The sequence below is a fragment of the Solea solea genome, chromosome 13 (assembly GCF_958295425.1).
Source record: "Solea solea chromosome 13, fSolSol10.1, whole genome shotgun sequence".
NCBI classification, from domain to species: domain Eukaryota; kingdom Metazoa; phylum Chordata; class Actinopteri; order Pleuronectiformes; family Soleidae; genus Solea; species Solea solea.
This window is the reverse complement of record NC_081146.1, coordinates 21,003,442-21,030,920: the sequence shown is the minus strand read 5'-3', so window position 1 is coordinate 21,030,920 and position 27,479 is coordinate 21,003,442. Positions and strand designations below refer to the sequence as shown.

At 42.3% G+C, this 27,479-nt stretch overlaps 1 protein-coding gene across 8 annotated transcripts in view; it reads right to left on the bottom strand.

The window, feature by feature from the left end:
* The window catches only part of adgrb1a (adhesion G protein-coupled receptor B1a), a 132,046-nt gene that overhangs the window by 42,002 nt on the left and 62,565 nt on the right, over nucleotides 1-27,479 (bottom strand). For 5 of the 8 annotated variants that reach the window (XM_058647178.1, XM_058647184.1, XM_058647181.1 and 2 more), the window contains 15 exons: nucleotides 22,650-22,808; nucleotides 21,793-21,897; nucleotides 19,827-19,994; nucleotides 19,242-19,406; nucleotides 18,515-18,679; nucleotides 18,216-18,380; nucleotides 18,029-18,130; nucleotides 17,830-17,936; nucleotides 16,985-17,179; nucleotides 16,400-16,468; nucleotides 14,711-14,819; nucleotides 11,446-11,589; nucleotides 6,435-6,510; nucleotides 1,849-1,951; nucleotides 1,689-1,732 (listed from right to left, as the gene is read on the bottom strand). In XM_058647178.1, coding sequence (XP_058503161.1) covers nucleotides 1,689-1,732; nucleotides 1,849-1,951; nucleotides 6,435-6,510; nucleotides 11,446-11,589; nucleotides 14,711-14,819; nucleotides 16,400-16,468; nucleotides 16,985-17,179; nucleotides 17,830-17,936; nucleotides 18,029-18,130; nucleotides 18,216-18,380; nucleotides 18,515-18,679; nucleotides 19,242-19,406; nucleotides 19,827-19,994; nucleotides 21,793-21,897; nucleotides 22,650-22,808 — 1,876 coding nt within the window. The remainder of the gene's footprint in view (nucleotides 1-1,688; nucleotides 1,733-1,848; nucleotides 1,952-6,434; nucleotides 6,511-11,445; nucleotides 11,590-14,710; nucleotides 14,820-16,399; nucleotides 16,469-16,984; nucleotides 17,180-17,829; nucleotides 17,937-18,028; nucleotides 18,131-18,215; nucleotides 18,381-18,514; nucleotides 18,680-19,241; nucleotides 19,407-19,826; nucleotides 19,995-21,792; nucleotides 21,898-22,649; nucleotides 22,809-27,479) is intronic. The other 3 variants (XM_058647179.1, XM_058647185.1, XM_058647183.1) reach the window with 2 other exon arrangements.

Here is a 27,479-nt window from a genome sequence, read left to right as displayed (position 1 = left end):
GCATACGAGAAGACGGGTATATATATTTCAGTCTTTCTTTAGCGTGCATGCTCACTGCGCTCTCTTACTCACTCTGTCTTTCTCTACCTCAAACTGCTCCCGTACACGTTGATGCTCGCGCGTGGGCCGGTGGAGGGAGGAAAAGCTGTGAGCGACACTTTTAATTTTCCACACGCTGCATCAGTGTCGTATCAATGGTAGCGTGGGGTTAGCGTCGTCCCACAGACGAGAGCTGCCAAGCTGTCCAACATACTCCACAGTGCATCGACTGTGTCAAGATTAAAAAACACTGCAGCGAGGCAGGGAACTTTCAGTGGGAACACGGCGTCTCTAAAACACCCACTTGGAGTGTAGGGAATTCCCACAAGTGTGCACTACAAGCGGGCTTCCCAGTGTTTATGCTGTTGATACTGGAGTAAACAATAATTAGGACCAGCCGATGTCAGCCAAGCTTGTTGCATTGGTGTATAGTTTGACAGGTCTGTCATGGCTGTGGGTGGAATTGATTTCATGTGATAAAAAGACGCCCTAAAAGTGCTCATAATACGTCTGAATATATATTATAATTTCACTTGAGCGTCTTTATCCCCAGAGAAGAAAGAGTTGGAAAAACACCTGTTCATTGTTTCCATTTTTGGCCAGTTTTTGGACATTGAGACAAAAACTCAACCAAATGTTATTTTGAATGTGTTTTATACTGTTCAGATTTCAAATTTAACACACAATATCTGGTGTTTGTTTACACCTAGTGCTTTTTTCATTTTAAACTGTTAATACACTATTTTTACATGCAGTAAATTGTAAATAGCTGCCAGATAATGAAAGTTATTCTGAAAAAATGGGACAAAGCACTTACTCACAGGACATTTTCTGGCCCTTTTATGGTTAAAATAAGCAAAGAAATAAGAAAAATAAAGTCCAGATGGACATTTTGAGGCTTAGGTGTTAAAGGGTTTTTAACATTAGACTTTTTTCTCAAATACATTTAGGGGGAAACTAATGTATTTCTCAGAGCTTTGGCAGTATAGAATGGACTATCCCTGCTACTATCCCTGTATAGTGGAAGTGTTAGTTACTGGTAATACTTATATAGTGGTGTGAAAAGAAGTTCATCAGTTCATCCTCGCTTGGTCTTAAAAGTCCGACCAGTGGTTTCTCACAATATCTTGGTTTGGACCAAAGTTTTTGACTGAAGAATTGATGGCTCGATTAGTAATGTAGCTTAATATGAGCTTCTGACAGCAATTAAGTATGTAATTAAGTGTCATTTACACTGATATAGATCAGTGGTTGTCAACGTTTTCATACCAAGTACCACCTGAGAAAATACTGAGCTCTCAAAGTAACACCATTATCATGTACCCTGGTACATACAGTTGAACAGTGTTACTACTTTCTTTTCCTCCGAGTACCACCAGAGTATACTTGGTGGTACACGTACCACAGTTTGGGAACCATGGGCAGACACCACACCTCTGTGTATAGTACAAGCTCCAAAAAACACTCTTATCGATGGATCGTGTAAACACTAATTCACATTCCTCACCCAGTATACATAAAACACTTACTTTTATTGTGATATCCACAGTTTTAACTGCAACCATAGCATTTCTAGCAGCTTTCAAACACTCATATCAGTCCAGTTTGACATATGAAAATGTAAGGCGTGTGCATAATCAGAGCCTTACCTTTCGCTCTCGTCCCAAGATATACATGTGTGGTTGTTGGTTTGCTATAGAGAACAGAGGAAAACCATACAGTCACCATCAAAGAGTCCAGTACTAAAGCTTCACGTCAAAACAGACTTGAATTTTGGTTAAAAAAAAAGAAAATGTACTTGTCACTTACGTTATACCGGTGAGAGAATTCCACGACAACCGGAGCAGAGAGAGAAGCTGGCGTCGGTTTGATTGTCACTGACAGAACCTTGGAGTTGAGAACTGTGCTGTTCCTGGAGTGGAAAATTAGAAACATCAGTGTCATGTGTGACAAGGACCCTATTTTCCAGAACATGGTGTTAAGGGCTTGAAGACGTCCGGATCATTATGATTTCTGTGAATAATATCCATCCATCAATCCGTCATCCATTATCTCCACTGCTTATCCTTTGCGTGCAGTAACGGGAGCTGGAGCTCATCCCAGCCGACACTGGCTGAGAGGAATCGGCAGGACGAGGCAATGCAGGGAACCATGAGTTATCATTTTAACATGTTATATTTGTGGTTGGTTAAAATAATTAAAAATAGACTATACGTCTTTCTTTTCCCAGTTTATTTTGTCTAAATTTGTGTGAAAGTTACAGTTTAACTTTCTTGTTTTTGCTCTAATGTTCGTCTGCTCTATTAAAGTCCAAGTTTAACAAGAGAGACAATAAAAACAGGCTTTCTTGTACGTGTTTAAGTGAAACACGGATGCTTCATACATGACTTTGTGATTGTTAGTGTTCATGAACAGTCTCCTTCCAGTAACTCTATAAAGTTATCTCCCCATGTGCTCTGCATTTGAATCATTTGTTTTTATTGGGAAAGTCCCTTTACTTAGTGTTATTATCCAAAAAGACTTAAAATCCAACCCTGGTTTAATTACTTTTCTTTTTACTCCGTTCATTCATATTCTGCCTTTGGTCATTGGCTTTGATTTAAGTCTTGAGTTTGGGTGATTGTACCATTTTTGGCCCCTGGTTCCTCTTTGTTTTCGATTTTATAGACATTGTGAAAATGTGCTCAAACGGGACACACACATTTCACCTCTGGTTTGACTATTAATAGGGTTGATGTCTGACTACAAGGCCATTTTTAACTGGCGCTCCTATAAAGCCCACTTATATTTCACAAATGCATCGACAAAAAAAGAAAAAAAAAAGAAGCAATAACCAAAAGAACAAATAAACAAAATCTCTACAGAAAAGCAATTACCAGGAAAGTCATGACAATGCCAGCATTTCAAAAGTGTATCCAACACGGCCCCGTTACAAACATTCACAGGGTATTTTTAATACCAACCCCATAACATTCTTCAAGTTTTCTCGATGTTAAGACAGGTCTTCAAAATGATCCATTGTATACACATCTCCATCTCTATCTCTGTACTTGCTATGCCCAGTAATGCCCAGTAATGCCCAGTAATGCCCAGTAATGCTCGCACTTCTACAAATGTATAAATAAATCAAATAACCTTGTGCCCGATGTGAATAAATCTTCATACGATAGAAGTAGATGTTTAACTTTGTGCTGATGCTTCTAAATCTCAGCTCAGTTCTTCTCTTCAGTGGCAACCAGTCACTTTAAATTGGATGATAAGATTTTCCTAATTACCTTTCAAGAACTTTATGGTTAAGCCTCCACTTGTACGGCTGAGATGTTGCTCCTCTATAAACCAGAGAGGAGACACAGACTGATGGGCAAGGATTTGTCTTTGACTCAACAGGTGACCAGACTTTGGGCTGTGTGATTTGCACACAACTTCAATAAATCAATCAATCTGTTGACAGAAGGACAAGAAGTAAAGAAGAACAACTCTGCCCTGCTGCTGCTGCTGCTGCTGCTGCTGCTGCTGCTGCTGCTGTTGCAGACACACGTCCGTCGTGACTAAGAAGTCTGATTTTTCTATCGACTAAAATGGTCCACATTGTTTTTCAACAGCTTTTCTTATATCATTTTTGGGCTTTCTTTACTTTGCATTCATGCCTGCTTAGTATGCATTGCAATTTCCGCGTTTCATAGGTGCCATCAATCATGTCCAATGAGACAATCAGAAGAAAGTGAATTGCTGACAGAAGTACTGGCGACATGTTCAACCGCCCGTGCTCCGCCGTTGCCGTTCCTCACATCATCACTGTGTCCTCCATGCACAATAGCACTCGCGCCATTTCTAAAACACAATCAGTCAACTTAAACTTCGGTGTCATCCAGTCTCTTGCATCAAACTCGTCTCATTTTTTTCGTGAGAGCGGAATCAAATTCGGTAAAAGACAGGAGAGGAGCATGTGGGGGGGGGGGGGGGGGAATAAAACAAAAAAACACCAACAAGAGTGAAACAGTAGCAGTCCTGAGTGGGAGGACTGGAGAGAGTGAGGCTTCATTTCCCTGCCTCCATATGCTGCGGTTCATTATGTGCTTTAACAACATTATCATATCGGAGAGCTCCTCACCACTGTAACCACAGCGGTGAATAACAGACTGTTTCTCTCCGTGCCTTCCTGTATACATAATACACAGAGCTGTGTTCTAATGTATGTCGGTCATCATGAAAGCAGCCACTTGCTCCAGATTCCCTTTATTCACAAAGATACGAGACCAACCACCGCATGAGAGTGTCTTCTTCCTGCGTTTAAATCCTTGTTTTCATTTAGCTGGGAGCGTTCAGCCCAGCATGGATGTAAAACGCCCTGACTGTGCTGTGACGATCCATAAAGAGCGGCAAAGGATTGCGGAGGCTCCTGGAGCTTGGTCCAACTGTTTCTGCAACATTAATTCCGACCGTGCAAAGCTGGTTTAATAAAGGGCGCCGTCAGTGTTGCAATATTGTATATTCATTGCCTTTAACTCAGGTGATATGACACTCACACGACGACTGGGTGAGTTTTATTATTAAAGAGAAAGTTGGGTTTTTATCGAGGTACGACTGTATGAAGTGATGACACGTTATCAACGATGACTTCCAAGCGCGTGCAGTCATTTCCGTGGACCTGCCTGGAGGCTGTTCAGTCGCTCTCGCTGATAACACGGCTGTCGGCAAAGGCAGCGGGAAGAACAGATTTCAGCCACTTAATAAAGGCTCAACTAATAACATCTATGACATCTTAGTCATATCACTGCCACTTGCTCTCAGACAGAGAAAAAAAAGAATCTAATTTTAAAGATCACAGATCCACGGCTCAGTAAGAGCACGTGTGTAATCCTTTGACTTTATTGTCTGTTCAATTTCAGCTAAATGACACAAATTTAACAAACAAGACGGGCAGCTATTGTGTTTAAAAAAACGCTGATCTTCTCTGTAGACACTGCAGGAGTGTGAGTCATCCTCGGTTAGCATGTCTCATCCTATTACTTGCATGATCCTTGCATGCAATAAGAAGTGACACAACTGAAGCTTGTATTTTCATGGTCATTTGGTGAATAGTTGTTGAGATCTTTAACTAACGGGGGCTAAAAACACGCCGTGCTCTGTCAAAGCGTCGCCCCACAGACACACAAGGTATCCTTCCACATCTGAAAGAGACGCACCAGGCTTTCAACTGACTCCACTGTAAACCCCACGCATTTAGACACTCACAGCAGAGAAGGGGTAAAATAAAAGTCAGAGTTTGAGGTAAGGATTATTGGCCAGGATAGGACTTACGGTTAAGGTGAGGAAGATATCCGAGTTAGACTTAGTGGAAATCCACTGTTGGCTCACACGCTGGTCTGAGCGTCTAAATGCCCCCGCCTGCTCCGTCTTTCTTTCAGACGCGGCGGAATACCTTGTGCGTCTGTAAGGCGACGCTGAGGGACAGTGACAGAGCGGCATTTATGTGACGCTCTTGGAATGAGAACGGGTTGTTGAACAGCTCTTCAAAACAACAGTGCATACATTTTTCACAATATGATATAAGATCATGCAAGAAAATTCATTCTTCACTGACGTAACAATTGATTTAATATTCAACGTAGCTTTTTCTGCTCAGGTATGCCTTAATGCATGGCAATATGAACAAATGAATACATGGATGAAGACCATAAAAATGCAGCTGAGAGCTCCATAAATCTGACTTTCCATTCAGCCAAAGCGTTTCAATTCAGTGCATTCAGCAATTTGGATTTTCAACTTATCCAACTCCACTCTGTGACTTTCCTAGTGACGTGGTTCTTGTACCGTACCTAATATTTTGGTCATGTTTATGTAAGCTTCATTTATGACAGGGGAGTCAAACTTAATGACCTTGACCAGAACATCTAGTCTGGTCAAGCGGGGGCCGACATAGAGGAAAAAAAGTGGAAAAAACAACTATTTATAGCCGGTGGTCAAAATAAGATATTCATTATGATATTAGACAGAATTGCACAGTAAAAGTGCTTATTTTGATATAAAATGATTCACAATAAAAACATATTTATGATGCACAAAAATGGAGAATTTTTGAGGATAATTGTGATTAAAACAGCTTAAATATGTGTAATTTCATGTTGAGTGTAATACATTTAATAAAGCAATGATTACAACCAAATGTCTTATTACTATTATAAAAATATTGCCAGCAAATACATTTAGTCTTATATTCTGTCTCTATTCCATCACCTCGCACAGTGGTAGTTGGGCCGCATGTAATCGATTGGAGGGCCACATGTTGCCCCCGTGCCACCAGTTTGACACATGATTTATGACATTAGCTGGCGTCCTTGTCTTAAAATCAACCCCCTTCAGTTGTTGGGTTTTAAAGCAGCGAGGAGTCTTACCTCTGCAGATTCAGGATGTTGCCCAGGTTTCTGTACAGAGCGACGCCGGTCACAAACGTCGATGTGTCGTCTGAATCTACAGGAAGGAGGAAACAGAGGTACACACACACACACACACACACACACACACACGCAGTGAACAAGGAGGTCAGAGTCAAATAAGACAGGAGTGTATTCGCACAGCGTCCTGCCGCAGGAAAATGCAGGTCAGCCATGCCGTCTGCACTTCCACCGCTCCCAGAGCTCTTTACACTGGAGCTGGCCTACATGACTAGTCAGCTACAAACGCCGTTTCTCACACTACGTGCTTTTTATACACACTACTGCACACGCACGCACGCGAACCATCCACGCGTACACACAGCATTGTTTATCATTTCTATCGGTTTTGACGCCGCTAATTTCCATAATAATGTCAGATAGTGGCAGCCCGAGCCTGACGCCGCCGTCCTCACACATGGGGGGAAAAACAGCAATGTTAACAAAATTTCACTTTGGCGTTGGAGGAGCACAAAAACACTGGCGCAGCTGAAAAGTGCTGCAGCATCTGCACGAACGTGCTTCTCAAACTTTGGTACAAATGCATTCCAGGAGTACAGAAGATATATATCATTTAAAATGTTCATAACAACCATTTTCTTTATTTTATTTTATTATAGATGTGGAATTCTATCAGATAACTATATCAGAGCAGATGAGTATTTGTCATTGTACATTTTTATGTATGCAGCAATTTATTATACAGCTATATTGAAAAATGTTCTGCAAATCACAGGTATGGATATCATCCAAATACTCCAAATGTGGTTGCGATGTTCATATCTATATTGAACAAGAGCTGATTTACCAATTTAGAAAACAGAAAAGCTGGTATTTATCTATACATGTGGCTGCAGCTTGCCGGGGGGGGGGTGGTTCAGGAGAAGCCTTCTCTTTTCGACTACCGCGTCAAAGGCAAAGAGAAAAAAAAAACCACACAAGCCCATCTGCCGGGGCCATCTGAAAACATCCAGCTCTTCTGCTCCAGCACACCACATGGCTGTCTGAGAGTATGCCAGGCAGCAGGCAGCAGGCAGAGGCTGGAGCTCCCGGGCAACAGCTGAGCTCCCATGAGCATCAGGGGGGAACCAAGGAAGCAATGTACATGTTTGTGTGTGTGTGTGTGTGTGTGTGTGTGTGTGTGTGTGTGTGTGTGTGTGTGTGAGGGCAATGAAGTATTATGCATCCTGATCATCCACTCTTTGGCTGGACCCTCAAATATTCTTGCCCAACCTCACTGGCCTGGAGGGACTTTAACCAGTGATTCAATAAGTTACATATGCACGTGAGAAATGAAGCGCTTCACGGCCAAGCAAATGTCCACACATGTCTGTGTTGTTTGAGTCATTTACGTGGTGAAACATAATAGCACATAATCTGGACTGAATAATAATACACGCAGGCAGATTTGTTTGTTTTTTTTACCCACAAAACCTCCAATAGAAACTGGGAAGATACAGAAATGTGACTTTAACATGAGCATACTCCTGTGTTTTAACCCTTTAACACAGAGCGCATCGCAGACGACACGTTTGCGCAAGCGCACTTTGCATTATCGTAATTATGTGACGGTTTGTGCAATCGGAAAAATTCCAGTGGTTTCTTAAAGCTGAGAAGATGCAAGTCAAAGCCAACATGTGGTTATTACGATAATTTCACTCGCACTGTTGCAGGAAGCCGGAGAATCAGCTTCTTTGTCACCAGAGAGGAAAGACTCGGAAAAAAACATTCATTTTTGGCCTGTTTTTGGACATTGAGACCAAAATCCAAACAAATGTTATTTTAAATATGTTTTATTATAGTTTTATTATTTATTTCAGTGTTTTTGAATTTTAAATTGTTAATACACCAAATTTGCATGAGGTAAATTGTAAATAACTGACAGATATTGAAAATTATTCTTACTCACAGGACATTTTCAGACCATTTTATGGTTAAAACTAGCAAAAACATCCAGATGGACATTTTGAGGCTTATGGGTGATGTTAAAACTGGAACTATAGGGAAAATACCACACTGTCCCTAATGAATGTGACTTGTACCATTACATTTTCAATCTTAAAGTATAGCCTGTGAGCTATAAATATTATAAAAAAATAAATCTGTCAGCCAGGTGTTTGTCATTCACAAGATGCACCTATTTAGAAACACTTCAGGTTCAGCAGGTGTTGTGTTTGTGAAAAGAGAGGAAGAGTTAGAAGCTAGGATCATTTTGTCAAAGTGCATGAGGAAATAGGTGACATGTGATATTGTGGCTGCTCCAACGTGATAACATGGCGCTTAAATGAAAACCAAACCAATGGAGATATGCAGCTTATTCAGTGTGTCCCTGGCCTTAAACTGGATATTTAGATGGTGTACAATGATGTGATTGAACTGGTTGTCAATGGTAATTAATACATCAAAAGATCTTCCAATGTTTTGGAATTAAAAGATACATTTATCACCTGAGTTTGGAAGAGCCTTGGAAATGGGTCAATCTCCAAAGGATACGGCCCCTGAATAGAGACCCAGCTTGCGCACATCTACACATGTGTGCAGATGTGTAGCTGTAGCCTGATGGCTGAATGAACACTAATCGCAAATATGAAAAGTGATTAACTGCGTGGCTGATCACAGCTTTAACACAACACTTTAGCTCACGTCAAGTCGTCGTTAAACATCTGACATAGAAAATAATGTTCTGGTGACAGACTAATGTGCTTCCCTGCCTGCGGTCGTATTGTGCTCTCACTCAGGTGATTTAACGATGATTTCTCTACACACCACATGTCTCACACACTGGAGAAGACGGTCAGCAAGCATCATGCGCGCGCTTGATTTGTCGCTCATGCTCGGAAAAGACGGCGAGATTGTTAATGTCTTGCAAATAGATTAGCGCGTATCAAGAGCAATTGTGCATTAAATGCGTTGTCGTTTTGAGCACGTGCGCAGATGGCGGCGGCGAATCGAATTCTGCCCGTCGACCACGTAAATACAGACATAAACAGACGACGCCTGAAAAAAGATAAAGATTTCTCTCGGTTCTCAGAAAACACAATTTACGCCCAAAACAAATGACTCATTCCCACAGATGTGAGAGCTCACCAATCAATCAGAGGAAACAAGACATCAGAGAGCCATTTTAATTCAACGACGCAGGTCCAAGCTGTATGCATACAGAAGGAGGCAGGCTGCTGGTGTGACACCACCTCCGTGGAGACAGAGCTCCCAGCTGGGGAAGAAATTGTTCCTAATTGCTCCTGATTGGCTCCTGTTGTCTCCCGATCAGGAGTGACAGCCTCATTAGCATGCCAGCAGTACGCGGTCGTTCTAAATAGCCAAAAAAAAACAACTCCCAGCCGACAAATTACCACAGTGGTCCTAACACCTGCCTGCAGCGAGCACAACGTGCATCGAGTGACCCGGGAGAGAACTTCACTTTTGGAAAGTTTGGTTCACGGACACAGTTTCAACAACTTTTCACTGGAAAACAACCAATATAAAGGAAAAAAGACTGTCCGACAAAGGATGTACTGTAACACATGAAGGTGGAGCCTTTCTTTGGGTCTGTCCCTGCTCATCAGGCTGGAGCTGCCAGTTTTAATACTGATGTTGGATGACGCTGAGAAGTTGCTGACTGGATTTTATGACAATATTTAGTATAAAGAGCCATTAAAATTCCAATACAACGCTGAGAATGGGAGCTGGAGCACTACATTTGAAAGTTAAGCCACTGGGTCAAAGATAACATTATTATAATGTCCTGCTCCAACCGCTTCCTCAGTCAAGGCTCCGCTCGCATCACACCACTGAGTCACTTGAACGGTCTCGTCGAGCATTATCCGTTTTCCTGAATGAATAACCAAATCATAAATCTATTTTGTAATATTTAGCACGGTCCTGAGATACATCATTAGTCCAACGCAATTGAATAGTAATGGAATCTGATTGCATTGCTCAGAGCACTGAGGATGAATGTCCAAGCCCTTCTCCCTCTAGACTGGCAAGTAACTTGATGCGTACAGAATCAGAGTTCCACGGCTGATTTAATGGTCTGTTTTCCTGTCAACAATTACGCTTGTTTTCGCCTGACATTTTTTGCTCAGTTTTGAATTTGGCACCTTTAGTGATCCTTTTTTTTAAAGGTATATCTGGGGCATTTTGCCTTTAATTGACAGCACAGGTTAAGCATGAAGGAGGTAAACACACGGCAAAGAGCTGCAAGCCAGAACTGATCCGGGATTGCTACACAGGAGTGCCAGCTTTTCCAGGTAAGCTATACAGCAACCCAAAAAAAAAATTCAAATTAATAACAAATGCCATTCAGACATGACTAGAGGCAACAAAGTAAAGATGTTATTTTGTCTCACTTGGCAAAGAATAGCCTGGCTGTAGGGACGGTCACACAAACTCTCCCATCTGTTCTACCAAATTGAACGGCCACATTCCAAAACTCAGAGAACTCTATAAAAATATAATACATTTTATGTTATTAGATTGCATATCTTTCTGTTTTAGCTTAGAAATCTAAAAAAGTAGTAACCGGCATTTAGTGGACATCTCACAGTGCCCCAGTGAGATGTTGAAAAGGTGGAAAGCAGAGATTTAAAATGTTCATATGCACAACATGGTTCTCGCATCACTGTCTCGTCCCAGCTTTAAGACCACCGAGTTGCACTGTTTGTATCTGATAGACGGCAAAAACTGCAGTATGTCAATGTGTGTGCAACCATCAGAGCCGTCAAGTTGTGGAAACAGATGGGCGTCGTATTAACAGTTTATGAAACATTCTTGTCTTATTGAAGACAACATGCTGCCTTTGTCGTACAGCTGCCGAACAGCGGGTGACGTCAAATTATTTTGTTATTCAACGCGCTTTTATTTGCAACATTAAATAAGCGAGTCGTCCCGCTTAGACGAGCTCGCTTTGCAGGAGCAACGGCAGTAAACACAGTTTTCTGCTCGTGAGAAGGTGTGACGCCGCGCTCACCTGGTTTCCCCATAGACAGGATGTTCTTAGGGATGGTGACTCTGTCCTCAGAGCTGCGGGCCCAGTCCACCATGCCCCTCCAGCCCTTCATTGGGAAATTGATGTCTGCATGACCGGTCACTGGACGTTTGTGGATGCTCAAAACTGGAACAGAAAACGACAGACTCTTAAATACAGACATTACGAAACTGGAGAACATATCAGCCCAATCCCTAAACTGAAAATGTTTAAACTACAGCTCTCATTAATATGCATGACTATGGGAACGCACTTTTCTCTACATAGCCTATTAATTAATTAAGTCAGAAATTAACATTTGAGCTTTATATAAGGCCTTTAAATACCATGCTACAAGCTTTTTTTAAATAAAACATGAACATTTTCAGTGATTGGGAAATATTTGTTTTAATGTCTCTTGTGACCCACTGTTTGCGTCCACTTAACATAACCACATATTAAGTATTTGATTAGGAACACATAATCATTCATATCTGTTCATCTGACAGCACAGCGCAGTCATACAAGCAAGGTTCCTGAGTTAACGGTCACATCTGACATCAGACCGATCGCTTTGGCTTTCGTCGCAGCAGACTGTCGGAGCCAGATGGGCTGATGTGGAAAAACCGGAGGCTACAGAGAGTGCAAGCTCCCCCAAAACTGGCCTTCTGTTCAGGCTGCAGATGGTCAGGTCAGAGCCCATGGATCTATGGACCCAACCGGTCCAGACTAGTAGTGGTGGTGGTATAATGGAGTTTGTGTGGTGACCATGTGCATGGTTACCATCTTCTGACGGCTAATTCCAGTGAATCTCAATATCATTCGCCATGTCACTAAATAAGTGACTAGTAACTAGTGTTCAGGTAGTTCAATTAGTATTATTCCATGTCGTGTGGGTTCTTGGGGTGAGAGTGAGCTGTGCAAGCAAAAGAACTGGTGTTATGTGTCAACAGTGCATCAAGAACTGACAAGCTGCAAATGCCACAGAGGTTGACTCTATAATAATCATTGATTTCCAAATGATTGGATGTTTCTGGCCTTACTTTTTGTTTTATTTACACTTTTTGGGGCTGGAGTACGGGTGAATCGTTGGTGTTACAGCAGAAAGCTTCCTCACCAAATGATTATTCCTTGATTAATCCAGTGACTGTATTTAAGGTCAATAAAACAATTAAAACATGGCTGCTGGGCCGTCCTCTCAGGCTGTATAGACCTAATTCCAGTAAAATGGCTTTGGGATGTTGCAGAATGTGAAATTGGCAGCATGAAAAATGCTCATCTGAAATGCGGACAGGTCAGGGGCCAGCAGATGTAAAAGGCCCTGATGATTTTGACATCTTTAAATGAAGTTGATCCTGACAATACTTGACCCACGGTCCTCGGTACACACACAAATAAAAGCAGTGTAATATACATTTATAGAAGATGTGCACAACGACAGCATGGCTGAATGAACTGAGAGCAGCTACTGGGGTCGCATTAAACTCCTATTGTCTCCACTTTCTCTGTACAGTTGCTCACTTCCCTCCTTCCGTCTTGAAGGTGCAAATGAATACATACTGTATAACCACCCAGCAGCTGAAGTTCAGCTTAGGTGAATCTATAGAAGTTGACTACATCGATGAGCTCGGAGGTAACAAAGAGAGGAGAGCGAAGTGTTCCTCCTGTGCTCATGCTGGAGGTGAAGGGAGAATGAGGAGGTCAGCCACACCAGCGGAGGTATGTGCTGCCGCTGTGGGCGGCTGTTTGGCACCAGACAGCGAGGTGGCATGGCTATAAACAGGCCCCTCTCATCTGGCCTCGATTCCCACGTATTCTTTCATCACTCAACTCAAACAGCGCAGTGTTTCTTATGTGCAGGTCACAGACGGCAGCAGAGCCTCTGTGATGACTACATTATATACTGTATTCCCCTCTTTAAGACAAAGAGCGCTTACAGTTACTAGGCGATGGAAGGATGCAGAGAGTGTTTAACATCTAAAGACCTGTGGCTCTGCGGGGCATTAGTGTTTTACCATGGGTTTTTTCCGCTGATGTAAAAACAGGGGAATAGAAACAGTGCAACACACGCATCGATTCAATAATATTCCCAAATATGAATATTATAATAGTATAGGAGATCTGAATATTCCCAGACATTTCTATCATTACAAATGAACAGAACTGTAAAGGACTGCAAGTAATGAATTTCTTTATTTACTGATTTGCCAAGTATTTACTTGATAAATTGATGTTTTTGGTCCATAAAATGTAAGAAAATTGTCAAAGAAAACCATTCATTTTCCCCCTGAAACTTATAATAATAACATCCTTTTGAGGAACAGAAACAGGCAACATTTTTCATATAAAGAAAGAAAAAAACTCAAACTGATGATCGATGTAGGTGTTGATTAATGAAGTAGTATTTTAGAATTCATTGTTAATTAGCAGCCCTAAATCTTTACTTCCCACTGACATACACTGGGTTTCTATCCAACCTTTTCGGGTGCTACTTATTTAGAAAATGAAGAACACAAAATGCCTGTTATTTACAATCCAGTGTCACATCATCCAATGACAACATTTGCCTTTGAGGCAGGGGGCCAGTACGTTGGGGTTTTCTGGTGTACACAGCAGATAAACCGGGTTATCTGTTTGATGCCGCCAATGTAAATGCCAATGTGTGGAGAGATGAAACGGTTGCTATAGCAACCCAATCCTGACCACCTAATACCTGGTAGTGCAGGGATTCAAAGCAGTTCTGGCACATGATTCATGTGCATTTGGGTTCAGCATTTTTTAATTGTCCACAGCCACTTTTGAAGAGTTATGGGCCGCGATCGGAGCTTCCGCCGCGCCACGCGCCATTGAGTTATTGACCTCCTTTGTCAACTGCTCAGTGCATTGCCACTGCAGTATATAAACCTGATACTTGAAATGTGGAGTTAATGTGATTATCTTGTGCTTCTGTCCGGGATTTATTTTGTGCGTATTCAAAACTCACATAAATCCAGTCAGGAAAAAACCAATGGTTTACAACAATATTAATAAATAAACCCACAAACGAGCCTTGACATGGATACGAGCTCGTTTGAATTTAAATCCGAGACTAAAGGCACATTAAGTATCTGTTTAACCATCAGGTCACCGTTCCCATCCCCATCAGGACAATAATGTTGCTATTGTAGTTGTAAAGGATCAATCTTCAGAGAAGGCAATGCTTTGATTACAGGACTGTGTTGATAAGCAGAATAGCTGCGCAGATGTCTGGGATAGAGATAAGACTGACCTAGGTTATCGGTGACTTCATACATGTCTTGGAAGTCTTTCATTCTCAGACCGATGACGTCCACAAAGTCCTCCACCAGACGGAACAGCTCTTTGACGTTTGGCCCCAGCTGAGAAAACAGAGACAAAGTCGAATGAAGAGAAAATGAGTACGGGCATGAGAGAAACTTTCTGAACAGCTGTGAAAACAAAAAAAAGGCATTTTCACACCAAAGCTGTGTTTGTGGCAAATTGCAATTCCTTTGTGCTGAAAATCCAGGAAAAACTACACAAAGAAAATCAAGTGTGCCAAACTGAAAGGCACAGTCCTAAACACGGTGTAGTGGTTAGAATTAGTGCCGGCCTTTGTTATTGCTAAATGACCCATCTGTCTCCACCGATGGATGCATTTAGCCGTTTCATATTCCTATAATAATATAAAACACAAAAAGCCGTAATCTACGTTTGAAATCAGGGCTCATCTACAAGTTGGAGCCTCAAAATTAAATATGATCTCCCTGCAGGGCCTTATCGTTTCAGTTAATAATGAGCTGTAGTGGTGTACAGAGTATTAACAAACAAATATGAGATTAATTAAATCACCACAGGCTGCCGTAATTTCCACATACTTAAGCGAGACTCGGTAGTGCCCAGGTGGCAGCTTTCCTTGGTTTCTACTGAATCTTTGGCTCAGTTCTGAAGACGGATACTGTGGCGTTCTCTAAAATAACTTTATTTTTTTTTTCTCCCCAATTTTACCTTTAAAAAGGAGACACTGTGTCCATTGTGATAAATCCCTTGACCCAACTTTCAAGTGCCTGCAAGTCACTATTGATTTTACCATCAAGTAAATAAAAGGACACCTCTGGCTTCTCAGAAAGCTGTGACATAAACATTCAATAACATAAAACGTTGCAGCCATGCTGGAAACAGTGGACGGTAGCAAGTGAAGTGAATTTTTATAGTAAATTAAGGTCATGTTATCAATGGATAATCCAAGAAAATGCCTCCACTGATACTTTTAACGACGTATACAACTGGTTGACCTAACATACACATGGAAATGTAATGTTTGTGAGGCCACAGTGACCACCCAGATCTAACCAGCTACTCAACTGTGCCAAATTTGAAAAGACAAGTGAATCTGAAAGGATTCTCTTGGTACATTTATCGAGATATCAAAATCCCAACAATGGGATGTACAGACTAATGGAAAACCTGTAAACATAATGCCTCCAATTACAGCTGTCGCTGGCACAGAGGCGTAGAAGACAACAGAAATTGTAATCATTATAAGTGATCCTGTCATGGTGGAGTAGCACACATCCACCTTCTTCAATTAAGTTCTTTTTTGTCTTGCTCGTTTAAAAGCCGTTTTATTAAGACGCCTGCACGGTTACAGTCCAGAGAGCGGGAGGGACGGCTGGATGGAAGCGCGGCAGATGGACGAGTAGGTGTTTGCGTTCACTTGGTTACTCATTAGCTATAGCTATTTCTGTAACGCCGCACCTGCAGCTCCTCTCCGTCTGCCTCCGTCAGTCTGAGAAGACACAGGTGGGCTGTCTGTCCACCTGTGTCTCTGTCACAGCGCCTTGCGTGTCTACTCCCACAGCCTCGGGGTTGTTTTTATTACCGCGCGCTGACAAAAAGATGTCATTACAGTTGTGGCGATGGCGTGAGACGGATTTAAAGAAGACGGCATGACACTAACCAGTTGTGCTTCCTCCCATCGCTCCCTGTTCTCTTCCATCAACAGATTGCTCAGTGACTGCACAAAGTTCTGAAAAATACAAAAAAAAAAACACAAAATGTCACAGCATTTTAAAGTCTGGTTCCAATGCTATTAAATGATATAGATTTTCTTCTTGTTGTATGAAAAAGAGCTGATGCAACTTTTCAGGACCAGTAACACAGAGACATGTCACAACACTTTAAAATATGCAGAGAAATGCAAAACCTTGCCTGCACATGAGTGTTATTCAGCATATGTAAACAACAGGAACAACATAGATTCAAACAGATACTGAACTGTGGCTATTATTTTTGGTGAGCCCACAAAAACCCTATCATAAAAAAGAGCCACACAAAATGTTTGTCTCTCCGGCCTCTAAAGATACCACGCTCTCAAACTGCGTGTCCAATGTGAGACGCGTCATATTATCTTTTTCATAAAGTTCCTCTGCTACAAACTCATCTGTGAGTCACAGCGACACAGAGGACCAAGTGTGGGTGGAAAACAGAAAACAGCAGTGCAAAACACTACAGGCTACAGCTCCACAACAGCACATCAATTCACCCTCATATCGGCACTGCTGGGGCTGTAGTAAGCCCTCCTGAAGATTTCAGTCATGTTTTTCAGCACGTCCACAATCGCCAGCAGGTCCCCGCTGTAGCTGGTCCCGTCACTGGACGTCACCCTCAGCTTGGTCATCACCTCCGAAACGCCATCTCCTACAAGGCCACGTTGTGCTTTGGACAAATGTTCCCGAGTCTGAGGGAGAAAGTGGCAACAACAACAACAACAACAAAAAAAAGTGGCTTTTAGCAAGAGATCAAAACATCAACTTTCTTCATGGGGGAGAGTTTGAGATTTGCTTGTAGAATCAGTTGCTCAGTGATACCTGCAAGGACGCTTACAGCGTCTCACTTGTTCTCTCCCACGCTGACTCACTGTTATATTCTGTCACAAAACATACCAGCCACAGATTTGGAGAGAGAGCCAATCAGGTTGTTGGTTTCCACATGGTTTTGCTGGAGGAGACCATGTGAATGTGAGTGTTTATGCATTTGAAGATGTTGATCTTAAAACACTTTCTTTCCTAAATCACTGTCACCTCCATTTGATCTATTCTTTGAACTCAAATCAGGCAGGAAGCTGGGCAAAGCTTTGGAGTAAAAATGTATTGCCAATTTTTGTGATCTGTGTCACCGCAATGCAGAGCGACATTTCCAGTGGAGGTGCACACCAATTTTGAGGAGCTTAATGGCATAGGAGTACGTCGCTTTGCAGAGAGCACTTAAAAACTTACCACAGAAGAGACATAATGGCCAAAAACAACCCCACCCACCTCTTTATTACATGTAATCCACACAAAAGATGTCCAGAAATGAAGCAGGAAAAAGCATTTCTTTTCTCCTCACCAGAGTTTGAATACTGCGATAATCATTGGAAATGCATTTCAGATAGGTGGGATTCTCCCAGTAAGCAACGCCCTCTTCGTCCAGTGTGCAGCGGCGCAGGATGAGCCCTGTAGGGGGGCCACATGAAATGAGATGTTTCTTATCCGATGACATTTATGGTCAACAGCGTATGGAGTGAATATATAATGCGTGAGCTCACCCATGGCATTGGGAGGACAGCGCACTGCTGCTGTGTCCCCAGCTGGAGTCATCTTCCACATGACGTTGGAAAAGTTGTCCTCGCCACATATTTCATGAGGTTCTGTTTGCAGAGAAGTGCCACAGTTAATGACACAGTGGTGAGAGAAGGCGGGGGTGTTTGCGATGTCACGCTGCCATGAACTGACCTGGACATTTCTTCTCATTACAGGTCCGGACCTCCTCTCGTTCTCCAGGACAAGGCTGCCCCCCAAAAAAGGGCCCAAAACAAACCCTGTTTCTCTGCTGGCTCCCCCCTCCACAGGTTATCGAACATCCCGACCACAAAGACCACGGCTGCCACTTGCCATCCACTGACATGATGAACACAAATAAGATATGTTGCTTTTTGGTAGTTTGTGACCTTTTAGTATATTTGCTGTAAAATAGCAAGGAATTGATTGCGTGACCATGGTAAATCATTTTGATAAGCCTTTCTTTTTCATACCCGGGCACTCCCCAAGGAAGCAGTCGACAGTCTCGAGCCACTCTCCTCTGCATTCTGAGCCTCCATACGAAGGACCATTACACTCCCGGGTTCTCTGCATGGTCCCATTAGAGCAGGAAGCCGAGCAGGAGCTCCAGCTGGACCACTCGTTCCATACTCCATCCACTGAGGATGGTCAGGATCCCCAAAAGCAAACAGGAGAACAGTGAGTATTATTCCACTTGGACACACACACACACACAGCTTTTGTAGCACAGAGTGACTGAGTGCTGTGTGCGTCCAGCAGATCTGCAAATATTTGTCAATTGAAGCTTAAAAACAAATGAATGGCGTGAGTTTTAAGCACGAAAAGGCTTTTGATTATGTAAGTTTGTTACATATTTCGGAGATATAGAGACAGGAACTAGGTGAACGATTTCTTTTATTGCCCATTTTGTGAACCAATGGGCAGAATGCCGAGACAATTGGTATGAGCAGTGCAGGAAATTGGCATTAGTAGCTCCCTCATATGAGAAACACAGTCATGCATCCTGCTTACGCATCCAGTTTGGCCCGGGTGCCTTAGATATCTTGCCACTATATTTGATAATACACACCTATAAGCAAGGTATTATAGATGGACAGTTCTTAAAATCATCCATGCTCGCTCACATAGATTATTGCAGAGATACTGCTTTATGCTTTATTTAGTTTATTTTATTTTTCTGCGTGTAATTATCTTACTCACCTGGACAAACGGCTATGTTGCAGAATTTAGTCTGTGACCCCGGGCCGTCGCAGGCATCGCCCCCAAACTGAGGGGGGGCACACGTTCGTGTTCGGGACCTGAAACCTCGGCCACAGGTTGATGAACACAAACTCCACGGTGACCATTCGTCCCAAGCACCGTGCACTGCAATCAGAGCAGCTAGGGTATGATTTATAGAAAGACAAACACAGGCCCTCTTAACAAACCAGAGCAACACATTGGAACTTTACTGAGGCTGAACTGTATCAAGAATTATTAGTCACACTGCTCAATGGTTTTTGCATCAGTACTTTTCCATTCTCCTGTGGTAACATTGTTTTCTAAGATGAGGAGTCTCCCTTCCTGTCTGGATAGCCTCACATCACCATGAAACCTCTCCCATAACAGTCTAAATCATTTAGAAGCTGCAGGCAAAGTCCTTCCTGGAAGGTGAGGGAAGAAATGATCCCTGGAGCCAAAGGAAGTGCCTGAGGAAGGTGGGTGTTTAAATGGGTGGGGCAGGGTCCAGGAGAGGGCTGGGTAAGTGCAGGATGGTGGCACTAGAGGGGTGGAGAGGGGGCTTACCTGGACACACGGCAGAGTTGTTGCACGGTCTCTGCTCTCGCAGTGGCCCACTACATTGGGTGCTGTAAGAGGAGGACACGCAGAAACGAGTGCGACTCTGCCAACCCTCCCCACACGTGGCAGAACACACACTCCACGCTGACCATTCCTCACCTGAGGTTGAATCTACTGAGGAGGAAGGGGTTGGGAAAGGGTAGGTGGATAGGGGGAGAAAGAGGAGGAAAAGGGAAGGAAAGGGCCACAACTAATTACCATGCAGGATGCAGCCACTGTGGCCAAAATGAGGAAGGGTTGCGGTGTGATTTAAGGGGCGGCCTCCTCTATAGACCTAATGTTTTCTAACTGGTAGACTCAGTCCCTTGGCACAGGATCTTCCAAATGTGGCTAATTAGTGAACCAAATCTGTCGGTCCTTCGTTGTCCTCATCGTTCCAATCCACTGCACTCCGTTACTTGAATACAATGAAGGGAACTTAAAGGAAGACCTTAATCCTTGGCCAATTTTATAAAGGAGACTCGGCCCAGCCCTCTGATGCTCTGTCCAAAATAACACAGCGTGTCCATCAGAGAAGGTGGCCCCTAAAATGGACCTCAGCCTCTGTTCTATCTGTCGGGCTATGATGTCATATCCTCTGCATTGACTTCCAGGAAGTGAATGCCACTGGCTTAGGATATGTCAGTCATCGTGTCAGTGGTCAGGACTGCTGAGTCTGTTGACCATTGAGGGAGCAAAGGTTGTCAGAAGAAGACAGGGGAGAGGGGGGGGGGGGGACTAAAATAGGAAGTGAGGAGTTGAAATTAGCAACTTAAAAGTAATACTTCACCCAAACTCTATTTGTCGTACCAAACTTCCATCCCCTCTTAGCTTGAAAAATGTATACTTTCTTAGGGACATTGGCTGTAGTCACTTTAGATTCATATCAGTGATAAAATGAAAAATGTGCATCACCATCATCATGTACGGCTACATGATCTACTTGTCCTTAATCCATCAGTTCACTTGCTATATTCAAACCATGTCCTCTCAATATTACATTTGCTTCATATAAAGACATGAAAAACTGTTTTTCCCCCTCAAAATGTCAACATCCTGTCTCAAACTGGTCTTGGTCTGAATATATCCCTCTCCAAAAAAACAACTTACAATTGGCTTCAAATAATATGGATAAGACTAGCATTGCTGTCAGTCATCTCACGTCTAATATTACAAATGATTAAAGAACATGACATGAATCTAGGGTGATCACAGCCTTATGTCTCTGTCAAGAGGCTATTCGAAGGTCACACAGCCACCCTATGAAGTAATAAATCAACATTTTGGGGAATGTACTTGTTCACCTTTTTTCCCAAGATGGAAATAAGATCAATAACTTTTATTTTTCTGTTAATTTAGCATGGAGCTGGAGCCAAGTGATGAGTAATAAAAAAAAAAAATGCACCTACCAGGTGTATTTTTGGACTTTCGGAACCAGGTTTTTTTAAACTTGTTTTTAAGTAAGGCAGAGGTCACCTTGTCAACAGCTCCATACTTGCCATACAAATATGAAACTTTTTTTTTCCAGAGACTTTTGTCAAGTCTGGAAAAATAAAGAAGCAAACAATCATTGTCCCAATTTGTCGAAAAAAAACAACATTTTCTTTCAGCTTGCAAAGGGTTGAGTGCTTGCTACCACTGGTTCTGGGTGGAGTATCAGTACAACAGAGAGGGAGGACTCCATTAGATATAGTGTTTCCAGACAGGGCACAGTATCCTGTTATGACCTCACATAAAATATGACTTCACTATGTTCAGTCAGCGTCCATGTTGGAATTAGTCCATTGCAGGTACAAGGTACTACACATTGGGAGAGTTTGATAGATGTGTGTGTTAAAATAAGTCATTTCGTTTATATTGCACAAGTGTTGGTGGTCACCCAAGCTATTTCTGTGACTGATGCATGGGATCCCGCTGCGTCCTGTTGTCTTACCTGTCTGAGGGCTCTGCTGTCCGGCCCGGGGCTTGTCTACATCGTCGCGCTTGCGGCTGTCCACCGACCGAAGCGACTGGCTGCGAGAGAGATGGCGACCTTTGCCTAAATGGGGTAAGGCAAGGCCAGGAGGTGTAGGGGTGGGGGGGGTTAGGGGTTGGGGATGGGGGGTTGGGTTAGCAACCAGAGCTCCTTAATTCATTGGTTTATAGTTGGGACACAACCGTGACGTGATTGGTCACCCAAAACAGCATCAGCCAAACTTGGGACTTCTGATGTGCCATCGGTGTTAATGTGCTACATACTGTATGTGTCCAGTTTTTGTTGTGTTACTACTGTGAATGTTGACCAGCTTTACGTTTTTACTTTAAAAAAAAAACTAGTGACGATCTGTGGTTTGAGCTATTTACCAGACGTCGCCTTACAAAAATAGAATGATTTACCCTGTGAAATATTTTAATGGACGATAGCTTCAACATTATAGTGTTCAAATGTTGATTTTCTGTGTCCCTTGAGCCATTTGTGGGTGTAATGATTTGGACATATACTGTTCATGCATGGTCTTAAAAATGGCTGACCATGCCATTGTTATTTTTCCATCAATCAAAGTCCCTTTTCCAACATGCACTTTTTAAGTCAGAACACTGACTTACAGAGGATGGATACACAAGCAGATGAATCCGATGTCAGAAAGGAAAGATTAAAGAAACACACATAGCTGCGTTAACTTGAAAACACACCAACACGCTCAAAGCATAATAAGAGCACTCTCCGACAGAAATGGATGTATTGTACGCACAAATGCACACAAACACCCACCCACGCACACACACACACACACGGAACATGCAGCTCACCAGTGCAGGGCTGCGAGTTGCACGGTCGGCCCTCCTCCACCACACCCTCACACAAGTACGACTCCTCCGGAGGCGATTGGCACGTCCTGGTCCTGGTTTGAATACCGCCTCCGCAATCGCTGCTACACTGTGCCCACAGACCCCACACGCTCCAGCCACCTATGGACACACATGATACATCAGAGTGGGTCAAACCACATGAAATCAAGGGGGTTGATGTGAATTAAAGAGTTCATTTTCATTAACAAAGGAACATAAAGCTCCAAATAAGGTACAACATATAGACCATGAACAATCTGCTGGCTCCTACAATTTATTGGTTTCATGAACTCCAGAACAATATTGTTGCATTAGCATTCGACCGTGAGCTGCCAATCAAACTTCCTCACTCACTTGTAGATAATCTCAGCCAGCTCCATGTTCTAGCTCTCTGCTTGGTTACATAGCATCTCCTTCTACTTGTATTAGGCAATACTTAAAGAGTTCCTAAAGTTCCTCCCTTTTTTAAAAAGCAATAGCATGGCTGAAAACAGAGAGCAGCTGTTTCTTACAAAAATTGAGCATCTTATTAGGCTTTTTTTTTTTTTTTTTTTTTTTAAACATGGCATAGGCAAACATTTGTATTTGGACGGTCATGGAAATCTTTCTTCTATCTCAGAAAGATAAATAAATTGATCACACAGCTATCAATTTATTTAGTATGCAGTTATTAGTTTTATTTGACCGATTAATACCTTGCAAAATAGTCTTAAAAACTAAACAAAAAATATTCAAATGTGACATTTTTTTCACATCTCTCAACCCCCCACCATTGTTACTACACCTGGAGCTGTCAAAAAGCATGCAAATACTGCTTTAATACAGGAAAAGTTCTTATGAAACAAAATAGTGCCATATACATAAGCACATTACAGGCTTGAGGAAGCCAGGGAATGTGTAATTGTATAGCTGTGCACTACGTCTGCACGAATGACAAAAGTCAGCCATGGGAAACACGGACACGCACGTGAAGGCTCTGGTTTGTCATGGAAGACATAGACACAGAAAGTCACTATTTGCAGATGCACAGAGGTGTTAAATAAAAACACCAAAACATGGCCACATAACTCCTGTATTGCACAACAGGCTGTTTCAAAGAAAGAAAGAGGATCTGAGGGGAGATTTATCCTTTAAAACAGGTGTGATGAATGCCACTGTCACTGCCAAAATTCCCTGTTTGACCATTCTGATTTAATGCGCTCCATTAAGATGTGTGCTGATATGAAGAGGAGCGAGAAAAGAGCCGCTCAATGGCTCTTTCTCGCTGCATCCTGCACACTCATGAATGTTTAATGGCACAGACAGATGCCTTTCAGCCCCCACAGGCGATGACAAATATGTATTAATCTGCATGAATAGAACATGAAGTTGGCCAACATCCAGACACACACGTCGTTAATTACTCGCAAATCAATTTCCTTTGGGGTGATTGCTGAGATGAGGGAGGGCACTGTCAAGAGGAGTCCACTTAAACGTAGGTAGCCACAGCTTTTACACGGTCCCTATGGAGTGTTCACTGTTGACCTTTTGCACTTCACACCCCCTCTCTTTTACCCTTTGTTCCTTTTCTAATGTGGTCTCCTAACTCATGCTTGATCTATCCGGAATTTGAGAGGCAGATGCTGTAAAATAAAATTATTCAACCACATGGTGGTGAAGTGTGCATCCATGTTTAAATGTATCCACTATAAGTCTTGCATCTTTATGATGGTGAAAGTCGTCCATTGCCGCGACACATGGAATTTAATAAATATTAAAAACAAAAACACTACACGGAAGCATGATCTCCCCATGAACATGCGTTTTCTCCGCTTCACCGGACGTGTGAATGTGAGAGTGGACAGTTGTTGGTCTCTCTGTGAACCTGTGATGGACTGACCACCTGTCCAGGGTGTACACTGCCTTTTGTCCTATATCAGCTGGGATTGGCACAAGCACCGGAGGATTACGTGGTAGTAGACGGATGGACTACAAAAGGAGACTGAAAAGGTGGATTTTGAACATTCAAAAAATATCTTTTTTTTTCCACTTTTCTCAGATCCTTACGAAGACTACAAAAGAGCTGAACATCTAATGTTTTTCTTGTGCTTTATGGAGCAAATATATAAGTGAGGGGTCAGAGATTGTGTGGCCTTCCTGTTTTTTTTCTTTCATCCAAACAATGTGAAAGCCAGCACTGCAAACACTGGTGCCATTAGTAAGTCGCCTGCCAAGTTTGACGCCCGTCACCTTACCCTTTGGACAGTTACGCGATGGTACCTGTGATATTATGGATGACATTTGTGGGACAAAACCAATAGAGGTTATGTGTTCACATCATATCCATGGAGCCATTATATTACTTTAGCTGAGTTACACAACTGTGAATGGAAAAAAAGCTGTGTCGGAGAAATCAGGATGACTTCTCAGTGCCTCCAGTATCTACCTTGACCTTCAAGTCACACTCTTCTACACAGGCAGTCACTCGGAAGCAAATCAGACACATCTCTTTCTCTCACTTCTCTGTTTTGGGTTCTAAAGTGAACCAGATCCCACAGAATAACCTTCAGCCACTGCTCTGAATCATCTGAATTTATTGTGAACAAATATTCTTTTCTAATACAGCGGCAGATTAACTGCAGTATGGAGCAAAGGACAGAAGCTCCTGTCAAATGAAAGCAGTGGCAAAGGGGGTAGGAAAGAGACGGGGGAGGGTCCATTTACAGATAAGATTCATTCCTCTACAGGGGAAATAAAAGGACTACTTTTTATTTTTTCCTCTTTTCTGCCCAATCATCAGACTTAGAGTGGAGGGGAGACGTGGGAGGAGTGTGACACAGTGTTGTCTTCCTCCCTCTTGCAAGGACATTTCATTATGTTCTCAATAATTCAGCAGGGGGTCTTTTGTCAGAGCACCCTCTGTAGCAGGTTCTGCTGCGGACTTCAAGTCACCTCGGTAATCCTTAAACTCATCATCCCTCTGCACCTTCCAAAATCCCTGATTCACACTGACCTTCACACACACATAGTCACACTCCTCTTCAATTACTTTGGGTACATGTGAATCTTATTGTATTGTGTGTGTGTGTGTGTGTGTGTGTGATTCCAGAAAGTGGAGTTGTAATAGGAGACGCCCATCCACTCAACATGCTGCTCCAAATAAGAGAACAGGCAAAGGTGACTTTCAGGAAGTTTAATTTACACACAGGATCAGTAGTCCTCATGGAGATCAAAAAAAACCTGGTCCTATTGAGGCAGAACCTCACTTCTGAGAAACTGGTTTAGTTTGGGCTAAGATATGATTTGTGGTTTGGTTAAAGTCAGGGTTAGGCATTAACTGGTTATGGTTCAGGTCAGGGATAACTTTGGTTTGGCCGACCATCTTATTCTGTGTGAACATGTGTGTGTGTGTGTGTGTGGGGGGGGGGGGGGGGGGGGACATAAAATGCAGACAGAAATGTGTTGACTGCCTCATACATGGGCTGTGTATGGCTGAATGAAGGATAAGGCAAGTGCTGACACCCAGAGGACAGAAGCAGTCAACTGCAGAGTGGAGATAACAGGCAGTGAAAAGCGAGAGGAGAGTAAGGGGGAGGAGGAGGACAGAGGCAGATGAAGGGAGACAGAAACAGAAAGAAAAAATAATGTTGGGTCAGATAAGAGCAGAGTGGAAAATGAAAAGAGCGGTGACAAAACACAGGCTTATGGCAAAGCGTGCATATCGCTCATAAAAGAGAATTGCATTTTTATTTTTTTTATTTTCTCATTTTCTTTTCATTTCCACTTGTCCAAGAAAATACTCACAGTGGCATGTTTTGTTTGAATGTGCTGTTGAATACATCCAACAGAAATAAATGCACTGACAATTGACATATTATGCGTTTGCGTTAACTGCACAAATGTAACCTACTCCTCACGGCATGTATTCAGCTCAGAGACAGATAAATAGACAAACAAACAAAGAAATAAGACGGCAATCCAAAACGACTGCATCGCATTGATCATATTACATATTACAATATTAAAAAAAAAGCATTCAATCAGCATCAGTTTAACAAACTTTATATTTCCCAAAGGTTTTGTTCAAAAATAACAAAGAAAAATCGCAATTCTTAACAAGAAAGTTGTGATTCTCATTTTTCAGTGTCACATTCAAGAAGCTGCCTGGTATATGTTTACCTGAGCAACAACCTAAATGTCAATCGAATAATTGATTGACTGTTACAACACGACAAAGAACATAGAGTTCTGCTGCTCGGTTTTATACAGTCCATTACCATTACAGTCCTCTATTTGTTTGCATGCTCTAGAGTCTGCACAATAATCTATAAGTCATTGAGGGAGTCCTCACTTCTCTGGGTCTGCTGCATCCACAGTGACAAGAGTGGTCAAGGACTGCTGTGAGGTGCTGTGAAAATACATATATATGTCCGAGTTAGCATATCTGTGCTCAGTAAATTTGCCTTTGTAAATACAGATTTATAATGACCAGGACACAAAAGGATACAAAGTAAAAAGGCAAGTGCTACACACTGTGTATTCTGTGTTCGAGGCTACATCTATATTATGATGTTTTATTTTAAAAATAGTCTCCAGACAGTACTCATGTGCCTAAAACCATACGTCACATGACCATTCAGGTGAACTGTGAGAGTAAACAGGAAGAATTACTCATGAGAACTCACAATAGTGAAGGATCATCTTTATATATATATATATATATATATATATATATATATATATATATACACATATAAAAATAAAAGTATATGTCATAATGGAGCTAATGCAGTTAGTCACGACGGATAAGAA